Below are 16,310 nucleotides of genomic sequence, written 5' to 3'. Positions count from 1 at the left end.
ATTTCTAGCGGTTTTATACACATAAAATGCGCCCAGTGCATTCTGGGAATCGTTTGCCGGGTGATCATTAACGAAACATAGAAGATGGACAACAAAACTAGAGCCCAATTGCAGGAGATTTGGCAAAATATATAGCATCGAACACCCATTATTTTTCGCAGAAATTAAATATTCTTTGGTGAGAAAATCTTTATTTCTGTCTTAAGAGTTATTATTTAGGAAAAAAGTGCAATATTATGATTGCTAATTATTCATATATACTAGACATTTAAAGATAAGTGTTCTTGATATAATGGTTGACGGCTCAGATTTGCTCAATACGAGCGTTGGGAATCGCGCTCTATTGATAGCTGAACCATTTTTATTTCAACACAAGGGCTCGGTTTTATTTACAAAGATGGCGGCTGGTCGTGCTAGGTCTCGTCCGTTTTCACTGTTCGGCTCTCTGAAATTATCCCTCACCTCTTAGATTGGCTGAAGCTCAACAACCATTCAAAGGAGTTTTCGTCAGGCAAGGCAGGCCAATCAAGGAAAAGCACTTCAACTTTTCCTGGAAAAGGGTGTAGTTGGTTGTTTACCCGAATATTTTTTAAGAAGTTCACTCGGTTGATATCGGATACGTACCTGATATGAAGATCACGTTAACTTTCGAGGGGTATACATACAATAAAAGGACTATCCTGCTTTTTATGGAAGTTGGAACCCTTGTCATGTCCATCCTATCTTGGCAGAACGTTTAGAACACCGATATGTTTCAGCGAAGCAGGGAACGAGGCAGTTTCCTTGTTTTATGAACGCACAAATAAAACAATTTCCGTTGGAATTAATAATGTACCACGAGTGTGTTAATCACTAAAAAAGAAATTCTCTTAATTTTAAAAATAATCGTTTCTATCACTGTAAAGTAGAGGACAGGAACCAACTTAGTAGAATAAAGCTATTTATTCCGTTTCCAAGGACAACACACCACGGACAGGAGTGCTCCGTGTCAATCGCAGGCAGGAACTGACTCAACTGTCAGCTGTAGCTGTCATAGTGAACTGTCACTGTGGAACGTCTCAGCCGTCCACATTCCAGCTGATGACATAACGTCCTAGCGCGCGGGAGGGGGAAGGATGCGGATAAGGCGGGAAAGGACAGATAAGACAAGGAACACAACAATCACCACTGTTTTTTAAACGACTCAACCTAATTTAGAAAAGAAAGATCGTATTATAGTATTTTTTATCGCTACATGTATTTATGGAATCAACAGCCTGTAATTCTAGGCAAATCACTTAATCTCCCCGTGCCTACCCCCAAAAAATGAATGTGGCCATGTGTAACATAACTGTTGCCCATGTATATATATATTAACCAGCCGCTGTCCGGTAGCGGAACTCACTAGTCTAAAGTCAGACGTGTCCCGAAACGTGGCATCCAGCCGGTGCACGAACGAGGCAGCCACATTACAACGTGAAGTGCTGCCTGCAAACTGAGAGGAACGTCAGTCATATTCCGCCCAAACTATGGTTACTATTATACTTACTCGTGCTTAAAAAAAATCAGCAAGTCTTACATTTGGCAATATATCTATAAAGTTGCCTGTTAAAATGGGCAACAGCAAATAATTTGTAAGAACATTACGTGCATTTGAGTATTAATCACCAACGACAGTTGTATTAAATGGAAGATGAAAATTGCATTTAATTTAGTTAAGTGTTTAACGGCTGCTTCGGACTGGCTCCCGTGAAGCGGGTGACCTGCGTGTCAACCGCAGTGCCTCTGTAACTATGCTGAGGGCCGGGTGTCGCCTCCCGCGCGTTTAACGACGGGGGCGGAGCCGCGCGCGGGAGCCTTGCTGATGTCTGCCGGCCGTTGAGCGGGACGTAAAATGGCGGCGGTGAGTCGCGCCCGTGGGGGCCCCGGCAGCGTGGCAGCCGGCTGTGGGGAGGCCTTAGAGAGCGGACTGGAGCCCCTCTCCCGGGAGAAGGCCTTGTGCCCGATGTGCCTGGACATCCTGCTGCGGCCGGTGACCATGCCGTGCCGCCACTCCATGTGCCTGCTGTGCTTCCAGCGCACCGTGGAGCTGGCCAGCCTCTGCTGCCCGCTGTGCCGAAAACGCATTTCCAACTGGGCTCGGCAGCGCAGCCGGGACAAGACGCTGGTGGACCGAGAGCTGTGGGAGCGGGTGCGCCGGAGCTTCCCGGAACGCTGCCGCCAGAGGGAGCAGGAAGAGGACAGGGCCCCGCCGCAGGCAGCGCTAGAAGGTGCGGAGGGGCTGCTCTGTCATCCTAGTTGCCCTGATTGAGGGACGCCACCGCAGAGTGGCCTGCTGTGCTTGCTGGGAGCCGTCACTGCCCTGTGACTGTTACCACCAACCACTGGTCGGTGAGCGGCTCAACACGTGAGCTGTCACTGCACTGACGGGCCCGTGGCATGTTTATTCAGCGGCTGCCCGTGCACTCTAGGCTCACAGTAGTATCTATCGATGTTGTTTACGCATCAGATATGTTTTGTAAGTGCTGCCCCACTATCTCCCCACAGAGGTGCTGGCCACCCTGAAGTAAAGACAGACGCCAAAGTAAGTCACTGCTTCTTTATTCTTCTGTCTATAAAGCTACATCTCCAGCTCGCCGCTGGTGCCTGTCACAGTCAGGCTGTCACCAACATTCTAAGGGAGACTTCATCCCAACATTCTAGGGCAGGACCAAGGTGCGGGAAAGAAGAGGGGGGAAGCGGGGCATACCAACAGGGGTAAGTCACAACACATCTCCCTCCCCTGAGAGGACCCCAACTGGGGACCTGCGGGAAACCTATACATGCAGGGATGGGTAACATCATTATATAATATTTTAATTTCCCTTAACACATCATATAGTCTCTGTGCCATGCGGGTACATTTCTGGGTCTTTGCCCATAACTCTTCTGCTCCTCTTCCCGTCTGCCACCCTGCCTCATTGTCTTGTTTGCTCCACTAGTTTCCCCTTGATTAGTGGCCACTCTATCCATACTCCACATTTTCCCATTCTCTAGTATGACCACATTGCTCTTAACCTCCCTGATCTTCTCTGGGGGAAAGAATTTCCCGCCTTTGCCGCTGTAGCCAACCGGTTTCCTAATCCAAACTCTTTGTCCTGGAAACAAAGACTTGTGCCTGGCCCCCCATTTCTTGTCGTACCATTCCTTGTATCTTTGTTGCTTGTCTGAAACCTTCTCTTTTAGCTCTACCGGGTTGACCACCCTTGTTTTCCCTTGGGGCATCCAATTTGGAGACAACTTTGAGCCTGCCTTTCTCCCCCTCAAAAGCTCAAACGGTGAATACCCAGTGGATAGGTTAGGTGAGGTATGGTATGACCACAACATGTCCCTTACGGCCGATTCCACTGGCTTCCGTGATGTTACTGCCAATTGAATGCATCCTTTTAACAGTCTATTTGCTCTCTCCACCTTTCCATTGGCTTTTGGGCAATACAAAGGCGTACGTATGTGTGTTATGGACATGTCTGCTAAGAATTCCTTCATTTCTTCTGATGCAAACTGTACCCCGTTATCTGTGATGATACTAGTCGGGATGCCCTCTGTGGAAAAGACTTCCGTCAAAAACTCTATCAGGGTCCTAGTATTGATTTTGTTAACGAATTTATGTGTGATCCAGTTCGAATGGTAATCAATCAGGACCAACATATACGTTTCCTGTGGACCTAAACCATGGAGGGGACCAGCAATGTCCAATCCCAACTTTTGCCATGGATCCTCCGGTACTTCTACTGGTTTCAGTGGAACCCGCCTGGTAACCTTGCTTTTGTCGCTCATGCTGCACGGCTCACATTCACTCACTTTCTCGTCCATCAATTTGTCCATGCATGGAAACCAAAAATCCGCTCTTAATCTCGCTTTGCACAGACTCTTGCCCAGATGTCCCTCATGTGCGAGATCCATGATGCGATTCTTGAGTCCCCCCGGGGGAACTAACTTTCCTGACTTTAGAAGAAAATCCCCTTCCACCGACAACTCATTTCTTACGTTCCAAAAGGGTTGTATTACTTCAGGAAGAGCCTGACATCTGGTTGGCCACCCCTTAATCACATATTTTTTTACGGCCTTAATGATGTCATCTTGTTCCATATGGAGGTCCCATTGCTCTTTAGCCACAGCTTTTACCGAAATCTCCAGAACTGCCTTTTCCCCTTGACTCCCTACCTCTGTATCCATGGGAGTTCGCGACAGAAAATCTGCCACCTTATTCTGCTGACCAGGTACATACACCATCTTGTAGTTGTAACCTTGTAGCCCCAACACCCATTTTGCGATGCGGGGAGTCATGTTCTCCATATCTTTTTTTGTGAAAATGGCTAGTAGGGGTTTGTGATCCGTGCACACCTCAAATGGTGCGCCCCACACAAAAAACTTGAAATGTTGTATTGCCCAGTACACTGCCAGCGCTTCTTTCTCTACCGTTGAATAGTTTGCTTCAGCACTTGTCAATGTTCTGGATGCAAATGCTACCACTCTCACTTTATTATCCACTCTCTGGGCCAAAGTTGCCCCAACCCCTTTGCCACTAGCATCCGTGGTTATCAGGGTTTCCCTTGTAATCTCGAAATTTCCTATGAAAGGGGCTGAAATTATGGCTTCCTTTATCAACTTGAAAGCCTCTTCCTGTTCTTTCCCCCAGGTGAATGTTGAATCTTTTTTTATCAGTTCCCTTAAGGGTTGAGATATCATTGAGAAGTTCTTTATATATTTCGCCATGAATTCTGCCAAGCCCAAGAATGACAGAACATCTTCTCTACTTGCGGGAGGACACGCTCTCCTTACTGCTTCCACCAAGTCAATTTTTGGTTTAATGCCTTCTTCCGAAATGACGTGCCCCAAATAATCCACTGAAGTCACCCCCAATTTGCACTTACTCTCCTTTGTTGTGAAACCCGCCTCCTTCAATTTGTTGAGTGCCCTTTCAACATTTTCTCCATGTTCCTGCTCGTTAGATCCGTACACTAGTATGTCATCTTGGAAACACATAGTTTTCTTACAGTCTTTCAGGATATGCTGCATTATTCTTTGGAATGCGGCAGCGGCCGATGCCAAACCAAATGGCATCCTTACAAACTTGAAATTTCCAAATGGGGTGGTGAAGGCCGTTAACAACTGCGACTCTGGGTGAAGATCCACCTGGTGGTAGGCGGACGACAAGTCCAGCACGCTGAAAAATTTTGCCCCATGGATTGTGCTCAACATTTCATTTATCCTTGGTAAGGGATGTCTATCCACCAGGATGTTAGCGTTCAAGTCTCTCAAGTCCACACACAATCTGATGCTGCCCCCTTTGTCCTTGGTCGTGATAACAATGGGTGCCAACCATTCAGAACTTTCTATTTCCTCTATCACCCCCTGCTCTACCAATTTACTAAGTTCCTCCTTTAAAGGTTCCCTCATGAGCAGTGGAATGGATCTGGTCTTGTGCACAATTGGTTTGGCTCCCTCCTTCAGGATAATTTTGTGCATGTAATTCTTCAATTGACCCAGTTTATCAGAAAATACTTCTGGAAATTGTTTAATGAAATCATTGCACACTCCCTGTGGTTCTACTAACATAACCTGTTCTTCATTGTTCGGGTCCAATTTAATACCTAAGTCCTTCTGGTGCTTCCACCCTAGAAGATTTGACCCTTTCTTGGTGATGTATACCTTCCCAACAGTGTGCCTGTCCTTAAAGGTAATTCTCATTCTCACCATCCCCACTAAAGGTATAGGTTCCTTGTTGTACCCTAAGGGATTGATGTCTGCCCTCTCTATCTCCATGTTTTTCTCTGTAAATTTCTCTTTAAATCCCTTCTCCTCAATGAGTGTAAATGGTGAGCAGGAATCTGCGAACATTTGAAACTTTTCCCCCTCCAAAATTACCTCACAAGAAGGATAATGTACTTTCCCTTCCATGCCCCCCTGAGCAATCTGGAAGATATACTTTTGTCCATTACCCAAATCATCTTCTGCACTCCCAATTTCATGCACTCTGGGTATAAATGCTTTGCACACCTTCGCCAAATGTCCTTTCCTTTCGCACTTCCTGCATACCATGCTCCTAGCTGGGCACCTCCAATTATTTGCCAAGTGATTGGGACTGCCACATCTGAAACACAGCCAGTTCTCCGTTTGTTTTTTGGGAGCCTCCTTTATTTTTTCACTAACCTTACACACTGCCTCCTCTGATGTGCCAGCTTTGGTTTCCCCTCTGTCACCTCTCTCTCCAGAAGACAATCTTATCTCCTTCATGCATATCGCTGTGTGTTCTAATCCCTTTGCTATGTTTACCGCTTCCTCTAAGTCAGGGTTCCTAGTTAACAACTCTTCCTGCACTTTAGTATCATTGGTACAACGCACTAACTGGTCCCTGATAAGGGAGTCCGTCAAAGCTCCAAACTCACAAGTAGCAGATAAGCCCCTCAGAACTGCTACATACGTTGAAACTTTCTCCTCCCTTTTCTGACTCCTTTTGAAAAATTTATGCCTTTCTAGTACTACATTTGTCCTGTGTCTGAAGTGCTCTTCCAACTTCCTCAATGTGTATTCATACACATCTCCACCGACCTCTTCCTCATCAGTCTCATCCTCCACTAACCTCCCTGTGATATCTTCAAAAACTTTCCTTCCTTGAACCCCAAGATTGTGCAGTAAAATGTGCTGTTTTCTCACATTGGAAAAATTTCCACCCCCAATGGCAATAAGATATGATTTAAAAATACCTTCCCATCTATGCCATGGTATATCAGGCTCTCCTACTTCATTCAAGAACGCGGGTGGTTGATTCATGCCAGCACCAGCCATACCTTGTGTGGGGGAAAGCTTTTCTGGAACTATAACTTAGTGCGGGGGGGGGGGGTGCCCTAAATTCCCTTCACTGGCTTGCGTGTTATGACTCTCCCTATTCGCTCCAAGCTCCGATGTACACCACGTAAAAGCCCCTTAATGGAGCGTTAGCATACCATCCCTTTCTGAAAAGAAAAATAAGTTAAAGACCAACACAACAATGCCCAACCCTAGATTAAGTCCTTTAGAGCTGAGACTACTTATAAAGCAGAGTAGATTTTGAATTTTCCCCTCCTACTCCTCCTCGCTGTCTCAGCGCTACAGTCAATGTCTTACTTGCATTGTTGAATCTGCTTTGAAGGTTTAGCTTTGCTTAGAGAATGAGCCTCCGTGGACTCCGTACCTACGATCCCCCACAATGACTGAGTTGTCCAAGTAAATATAGTTTATTTCCTCCCTCGCCGATTTCCCGCCTCCTGCTCTTGAAATACCCGTATAGTTATTTTCTTCACTTTGAGGAAACTGCTGCGTAGAAACACCGCTACATTTACTTCGACCAGCCTGGCCCGGAACGCCTCTACTCACGCCGTCGAATCTCCTCACGAATTCCTCACAGCGCGTCGCCAGGACCCTCGCTCTGCCTCACACGATCAGCTGCCACATGAATTCCTCACAGCGCGTCGATCAGCTGCCACACGAACTCCTCACAGCGCGTCGCCGGAACAGCTGCGCTTTACCTCACTCAACGCCAGCCACCGACAGCATAACCCTCCTGTCTCCACACTGGATCCGTCAGCCACCTGAACCGGGGTGGTTACCTTGGCGTCGCTCCGCGTCTTCAATTTTTTTTTTCCTCAGCTTCGCTTCTGATGTCAGCGCCACTCGGTAACCCTGAAGTGCACAAAAGGGGTTTAAGCGCACTGGGTACCGTCGTAGACTCTGAGTGTCTCAGGGGCTGCTGACCGCATACGTGCAGCGTCCTCACCCAACACCTCACAGCTCCTTTAAATTGTGAAAGCCAGCAATGACCTTAAGTGGCAGCAGACGCGCCCTGCCTCAAGTTGTATGTGCTGGAACCACACCGCTTTCACGCTGGCCTTTCACTGACACCGCTGCGATGGAACTTGCAACCAGCCGGCGAGACGAAGAATTAAGGGGAAGATGCAGCGCTGTCCCTTCACAGCATCCCGTCCTCGTCGCCAATTAATGAAGTAAAGACAGACGCCAAAGTAAGTCACTGCTTCTTTATTCTTCTGTCTATAAAGCTACATCTCCAGCTCGCCGCTGGTGCCTGTCACAGTCAGGCTGTCACCAACATTCTAAGGGAGACTTCATCCCAACATTCTAGGGCAGGACCAAGGTGCGGGAAAGAAGAGGGGGGAAGCGGGGCATACCAACAGGGGTAAGTCACAACACACCCTCACACCCGAATGTAACACAGCGAACAGAGTTACTGCCTAACGAAACAAGCCATGCTGCTAGTCAGTTACCATCGCTTGTATATGAACCTTTTCTTCATAACATCTCTAATGTTAACGACCCCAGTTATCAGGGGCGTAGCTTCGGGGGAGAAGGGGACGTTTTGGGGGAGATACACCCCTATTAAATACATTTTCTGGAAATTAGTTTGGTACAGATGCTTTCAGTCTGGAATGCTTAGGTGTCTGTCGGACTTTACAAGGAATGTTTACATAAACACAGATGCACACTCACTCTGCTTTGAAAGTCTTAAAAAATGTTCGTTATTTTACAAAATATTGTGTTTTCTCTCATTTAGTACCCTTATCAGTTCGCAGTCGTCCCCCCTTTCCACTGCCCCTTTATCCTCTCTCATGTGCCCTACATTTATGTATTTTAAAATGATATGTCAGCTTAATTGTTGGAAAATCTGAAATCCATGACAGCGTGATTTCTGAAAAATCTGAACCACCCCAATATTACTTACCAAGCTACGCCCCTGCCAGTTATTACAAAACACTCCTGCGTGTACTTTGCCCACATGTTGTGAGCTTTTTAACAAATGGAAATTCTTTCTTTCTTGATGTTTCGCTTTTGAAAACCTGTGTCCTAAATACCACTGATGTTGGTAGATATGCGTTCTGTTGTAATCCTAACTATGTAAATGCTCTCATGGCATGGAGTGTAGAGCACTGTGTTTAGTGCGTTCCACCTGAACCTGGAGCATTCTGTGTAAGGCAGTTGAAGACTAGCTGGCCTAGGGTGAGCGGTTAAGCCAGATTCATTGATTTTGCATAGCGCTTCTCTGAGTGCATAATTGTGTTGATCTACAGTGTCACCAAAAATTAGGATGTCGTCTTGAAAGTAAACAATGTTTTTAACATCTTTAAACAAAACATTCATCATTCTTTGAAAGATATTACTTCCTTAACTGTCATCAACACCTTGAAGGAAATTTGTGGGTAGGAAGGCTGCCATGGTTGACCTGGATCAGTTATGTGACCCATGGAAGCTTGAGCTCCTACCTTCAGACGCTTGTCACTTTCCTTGCAAATTTCACACTTCCCAACCCAAGAATCTACATCAGAGTCCATACCAGGCCACCACCAATTCATTCTCAATCTTTTCTTTGTTTTTGTTTGACCTAAGTGTCTCTCATGAGCTAGGCTGATTAAATTGCGTCTTAAAGCTACAGGTGGAATGAACAACTCCCCTCGCATGATAATAACATCGCCACAAACAGATAACTCATCTAGAACCTTAATGTACGGTCTGATGGAAGGAGGAACTGAGCTTTCTCTTCTATTACCTAGTAAGATAGGATGATTAGAGGTACCCATCTTAACACGTTCCTGGTGTGTACACATTTAGTTCATACTTTTGCCAAACTCCTGTATAAAACTAATACCCCAACAATAGCGCTCTTGAAATGTAATGACTCCGATTATAGTATTTGATTCACTTTTATTCTTGGTTGTGTTGTGACAACCTCTCCTTTAATTGGGTTCCTTTTTTGTTTTTAAAAGCTTGTTAAAATATGGACGTATGGTTGCCGCATTTTTGGAAGAAAATACTGGTCATGTGTACTTTTTTGCTAATCTAGTGGAATCGGGAGCTGATATTTGAACTAGAGTGTGGAAACTTTTTTGCATTCCCTTTTATTATTGCATTTCTACCTCTATGCTTGCTTTAATGGTCAGTAGGAGTCATAGGCGCCAGCTTACAAGGACTTGTAGGGCTTTGGCCCACCAATAATTTATTAGAGTTGGCCAAGGGTGGGCCAGGGCCTTTCATGTGTACTGGCCGAACGCGTGCACAGTTCATTTACTGACTTTGCTTTCTTTCAGTGAGAAAAGGGCCAGATTTACTTTTTGCGTTAGTGGATGTTGTATGAGTGCCCTTTGTACATTGAACAACGAGAAAAGATCTTAAATAATGAATTAATCTCTTTAACTATATCTATGCTTAGAAAATTGATTTGGTTGTCTCGGTATTAATCATTTTCACTGTTCTTTGTATAGAATTTTGTATGGAATTAAAAAAGTATCTAGCATGAGTGGCTCTATAATGAATTGATTTTAATACAGTATTTCTTGTAGTGTTCTTGGCGCAGCAATTAGCTTGTTCAGCAGGCAGTGTTGTCTGACATTTGACTGCGTGTATGGTAGCATGCCAGCACAGTATCTTTGAGTCTGCAGCTGGGCTCCAACAGCATTCTTACTTCAAGGGATGCGGTAGTGCTTCGTTAATCACCTTTGCTGTTCTCTTTGAATGCCAGTTGTTATCTAGTTGCTTCTATTAAGATTAGATTGAGTGTAGTTTAGTGTAATCTAAGATGAGCAAAAATGGCTGCACGGTTAGGGCTTCATTGTCCCACATACCCCCCCCCCCCTCTCCTCACACTCTTTTAATATAGATGGATGAGGCCTGTGAGCTGTAGACCCAAGCACACACATTCACTTGAGACCTACAGAACTCCTGATATTCTCATTTTGCCTTTACTAATTCTGTTTAGCCAGGAGATAGCACTATTTGAACAAGAATTTGGTTTTTAAGATTTGAAATTCGCCTATTTGTCTGTCCTCATGTTAGAGTTGCGATCCTTTAGTTAATTGTGAAAAATACACTCTTCTAGTAGCCTAAAAGCTGCATAACAAGAGTACGATTGGGGTGCAGGTAAAATACCTTTAAGAACTAAACAATAACTGCTGAAATATGTATTGTGCACTTCATAGGTTTGAATCCTGGCTGTGTAGAATCAACCTTCCATCTTTCAGAGTTTCTTAAATTAAGTCTGCCAGAAGCAAACCCTATATTAAAGTTTTCAAGGTTGAGTTGTTGCATATGGTGACAGGTTTTGCATTGTAGCAAACATGAACGATGTTATTTGAATATAATTCTTACTACAGATTTCCAAGCATTTAAATATTTTCCACAACCTCCATAGACGAAACTATGAACTGGATTTTGGCTTTACCTTATGCTTGCTTCTTAGTGAAGCTGTAGAGCCCATATGCTGTCATATTTTCTTTGATTTGACGTTCTTTGTTGGACTTCTAATGGCTTTTCAGTTAAGGATTTAACATAACCCTGGAGAAAAGGTTAAGATCTCCTGTACATTTCCCACTTCCATGCATTGTGTGATTGGCTCGAGGCCAAGCCAATAGCAGTGACGGGCCTCTTTCAAAGTCTGTTTCTAAAAGTTTCAAGACTAGAGCCACGTAGCGTGACGCTACAATAAAGACTGAATGGTATGGGGGTGCTGCTCACATCAGGACATCTGGTCCCAGGAGAGTAATTGGCTAGATTGACTCTGCAGTGGGGTAGAAAAAATTTGTCATATAGTTAATCTTTTACCCTCTACGCTGCTGGCAAGGACCTCCGTTGCATCGTGATGAATGGTTGTACACAATTGATTTGCATATTCTAGATGATTTTATACCTCCCACACCACAGACAAGTGTTTATTCATCCCTCTGTTGATTGTCGCCAATAACTCTCCTTGGATCATATGACCTGATATGTTAAGTACTTCCAATTGATATCGTCAGTCTAGATATACAGAGGGACAGCAGAAATGAACTGTTATCCACTCCCCTCTCTCTTCCCTAGCCCTAATGTAGTCGTCCTGATGAAATCAATGGAATGCTGGTCACAAGGGTCGAAATGTTGACAATTTTCCCCTAGTTGAATGAACCCAGAAATGTATTTCCTGAGAGACCATGACTGTTGACGGAATGTTGCTTATTTTGAATTAGAATCCAGCTTGGGCACATTTGACACCTCACCGTTACCCTTTTCACACACTATTCCCGATCTGTGCACTGCTCTGTTAGCACCTTATTTTACTGTGGCTGTCTGAAGCCATAGTAGTACGTTAATATTTTTAGCTTTCTAGGCACTCGATGCGCCACTGCTAGGTTAGGCCACAGCTAGGCTAGGCCACTCTATGCAGCTCTACTAGGCTAGGCCACTCTACGCAACTCTACTCGGCCACTCTACTACGCTAGGCCAGTCGTTGCCACTCTACTACGCTATGCCACTCTACTACTTGAGGCCACTTTACGCAATTCCACTCTAATCTACTCTACTCCCTGCCACGCCTCTCTGCCTGCTGCTGCGCCACCCCACTCTACTCCACCTTACTGTCAACATGGTGAAAAGACATTGACAAAGTCAATAGCCCTGCCAAGGCAAAACTTATTGGCTTTGCCAATGCTTGTTTTATAAGCACACACATAAGGCCTATGTACCCAGATACCGATCTCGATTTAACTAGTTTTAGACCACTCATCTGTCATGATGCCAATGTTAGTGACCAGAGTTTGAAAACCAAAAACTGGCACATTTCACAAACATAGAAGTAGGGTTAAAATTTAGTATTGAACAAGGGGAACAAAATGACATGACTGCCTTCACCAACATAGAATACACAGGCATTAAAGCACTGACGGGAATTATAAACCACTTTTACACACAGTACCATCCGTGTTAACTAAATTGCTTTCTGCTAATTCTGCAGTCGAACACATGAGAACGTGACTCCCTCTGTTTAATTTGACCTGTGTATATACAAATTATACAGAAGTTTTCGGGAACAGATGGTAAAAAACTGGGATAGTCCCTACAAATCCGCTGTGACTTGTCACCCTAGCCAATGTGTTCCACGCTGTGAGTATTCTGCACGGGCATGACTAATCTAGATGAGATCAGGTGTTCTGGAGAGCATTCCTACTGAAATTAATGGGGGTGCAACTTTTTTTGAAAACTATAGGACATTTTGGACAATTGCATCAGTCGTGGGATGATAGCTTTTACGGGACAGTGAATCAAGAGATTTACTATGCTGGCTAGTAATGAAGCATAAGCACCACGTTCTAAAACTTTGCAGGTATATCTAATTTGTCCTGCATGTGGACATCTGCCAGCATCTTGTTCCTGATGAAAAGTTTTCTGGCCTACTGGGCATAGGCAGAGTTTTTTTTTTATTTATTTTTTAATATATTTGAATTTCAAAACTCTGCACGTTCTCATCACTCATTCCACTCTATACACTGCATTCACTTGACACATACCAAACGCCACACAATAAAAAAGCTCAGTACACTTTTCTTTTTATATAACAGATATCCAGCATCACACAACTAGGTACCTTTTTTTGTTGTCACTTTTACACATGGTGGCCTCTTGTACCACCTGGCCTGTAGCGTCCTTGCGGATTGCACCTTGGACGACTTTTTGCTTTTTTGCAGCTGCTTCTCTTCATCAGGCACCCTGCTGCATGCCTTGCGTGGATTCCCTGACAAGGAGGCCTCATGTTTTTGTTCTCTCGGCCCTCAACAGTTCTCTCGGCCCTCAACAGTAGCATCAGTGGAGACCGTCGGGGCTAGGCAGGTGAAGCTACCATTGCCCCTTTTCTCTCCTTCAGTTTGTGGCCTTCGTGCCAGGATCCAGTGTATGGATTGAGCAGTATTTCCCTAGTCGGTGATGAGCACCAGCATGAATTTAGAGATGTACGATCCAGTCATGGACTGGTCTCTAGTAACCCATGAGTATGAATTGGTAGTGGTGGGCATTATTTCCATATGTCAGTGGTGAGCTTTGATGTGTTATGGACCTGCCGCATAGTGCGCAGGTACCTAATGGCACATCAGAAGGGTGTCCTATCCGGACCATGCTGCATACCAAAGATCAAATCTTGGACCACCTTGACTCGGGACAATTTTGCTCTATCGCAGCTGGCCCCTTTTTTCCCCTGTTCTAATGGGGAAGAATGGGTTGATTCCAACAGCAAAAAGTGGTAGCGTACATACTTGCTACTACTGGTTTATGCAGTGACTGGTAAGGGAGGGGGTTGAGTGAGAGCCCTTGCTCTCTCTGTTCTGAATCATAATGGTTGCGAGCTCTCTTGTGGCTCTTTCTCTTCAATGTCCTTGGTTATGTCGAAGATGGAGGAAGAGGGTGCAACATTCACTGGTGGTGTGGGTGTCCCTGGCTTGGGTTTCAAGATGAGCCTTTGTGTCCTACTGTGGACAGTCATGCCTAATTGCATTCTTTGCAGGTGGGGCCTCAGGATGCTTGAGTGGAGGTCTCCAATGGTGGGTTGGTGACATTTTTAGCAGGGTGACCATGTCCTCCAGCTTTGTATTTTTCCCAAGGGCGGGGGAGGGGGCAGGAGACATGACCTCTCCCAAAATGCACCATTCTGGAAGGTCCTTGGCTATACGGCCTGCTCACGATACCAACATTTTCGGTGGTTCATTACCTTATTAAAATTAACTCACTTTACAGTTTGTAAGCAGCCTTTAAGCGTATCTCAATGAAGGGTATTCCCTTTCATTTATCAAACTGTATATCCACTTTTTGTGTGTTCTTTCTGCATGCTATCAGCATATTGACTTTTACAGGTTGACTAATGAACTACTATGAGCATCTCAGATTTCTCTATTGATGTATTGTTACCCTGCCAATTTTGAGGTTACTTTATGGTTTGGGGTAATATCTCCTGGGCCGTGAGGTACTTCACTTGCGCTTTAGAATAGTTAACAATTTTGTGATTGTGCCATGATTGTCTGCACTTAGTCACCCTGAAAATAGTGTTCGAGCTAAGGCACCTGGTGCACAAATGTATCCCATTTCTGTTTTACAGTCATTGATTTTCACCACCGTCATATCTATGCATGCCTTAACTTTGGGCCAATCATTGGTCCCACATGCGTTGGGGCCAGGGTTACGATTTTACAGCATTTTAAAATGACGTGGGGTCAGGTGGCGTTTAGAGGCAGTCGTTGGATACAGTCGCCTAATGGTAGTTCTGTTTTCTCGTATCATGTCCCATGTTTAGTAAATTTATGATATAGCTATGGTAATAATGATGGGTTGAACTGGTATGGCATTGATTCGGGAGGGAAAAGCAGCTTAAACACTGGTGTCTTTTCCATTTATAACCGGACAAAGGTATTGGGATGTTGTATAGGTGTGGATGGCACTGGATTTAGAAACATTTGTCTTATTCCCTCCCACGTCAGTCCTCATTGTCACAGTTAGGATGGATGGGGGTGTTTCTGCCGCCAGACAAAGCCTGCTTTCCAATATTTTTTAGGTCTCGCCTAGCGATGCAGTGCTATTGTTGCCGACTTGCTTAGCGATGCGGGACAGGATGGGTGCACATGCTTTAGACGACATTAGCTGTGAACACGTACGGCGGCGTTAGCTGAAGTTGCAGGGCAGAAAGACATGAGCTGTGAACGCGTACGGCGGCGTTATCTGAAGTTGCAGGGCAGAAAGACATGAGCTGTAAACGCGTACGGCGGCGTTAACTGAAGTTGCAGGACAGGCCATGTCCACGCTTATTATCAGGGCTCGACAAATCCACTCGCCCGCTCTCATTTGCGAGGGAGAATTGATGAGGGCAAGCTATTTTTAGGTCCTACTCGCCCTTTCTGGCGAGTAGGAAGACAAACTAACTTTTGTCCTCTGTCTTTAAAAACGGATCAAAAGTGACAAGATAACAAGATTTAAAGGCATTTTTATTGCTCACAAAGGGAATGAGCAATAAAGATGCCTTTAAATCTTGTTATCTTGTCACTTTTGCTCCGTTTTCAGAGACGGAGGTCAAGTAGGTTGCAGTGAGGTCGAGGGGATTTTCCAAGGGACTAGACCTGCAGGACTAGTACTATTTTGTGGTAATGTAGTCCAGACAGGTTGAGGTATTTCAAGAGGATTTATTGTTAGATGATAAGTATCCTGGAATAAGCCCCACCAGGAGCAGCCAGCAGGCAGCTCAGCCCCATCATAACTGTGGCTTATCTTCAATCAGCACCCAACATTCCGTAGTACATCACAGTGCTGAAGCATTCCACTAGAAAGGCATTGAGTGGGTAAAGGCAGACATAGAAATATGCAATAGATAGAATACAACATACCTCCTTTTCTTCCACAACAGAAAACTAAACATAGAAGTATAGGAACACCTGTCAAAGAAAGCGTACCAATCATTAACCTCTATCACACCCACTGGCCAGACAGATGTGACAGAAGCCAAAGCACAGCATGCAGAAAAT

The 16,310-nt window shown here is 44.8% G+C and overlaps 1 protein-coding gene across 1 annotated transcript in view; it reads left to right on the top strand.

Annotated features, from left to right (window-relative positions):
* The first annotated feature begins 1,562 nt into the window (after positions 1 to 1,562).
* The window catches only part of RNF169 (ring finger protein 169), a 169,858-nt gene continuing 155,110 nt past the window's right edge, over positions 1,563 to 16,310 (top strand). Inside the window, 1 exon segment of the mRNA XM_085623844.1 lies at positions 1,563 to 2,249. Coding sequence (XP_085479970.1) covers positions 1,874 to 2,249 — 376 coding nt within the window. The 5' untranslated portion in view covers positions 1,563 to 1,873.

Source organism: Triturus cristatus, chromosome 8 (assembly GCF_964204655.1).
Source record: "Triturus cristatus chromosome 8, aTriCri1.1, whole genome shotgun sequence".
Taxonomy (NCBI): Eukaryota; Metazoa; Chordata; class Amphibia; order Caudata; family Salamandridae; genus Triturus; species Triturus cristatus.
The sequence above is the reverse complement of the archived record's forward strand: the minus strand, read 5'-3'. Positions and strand labels throughout refer to the sequence as shown.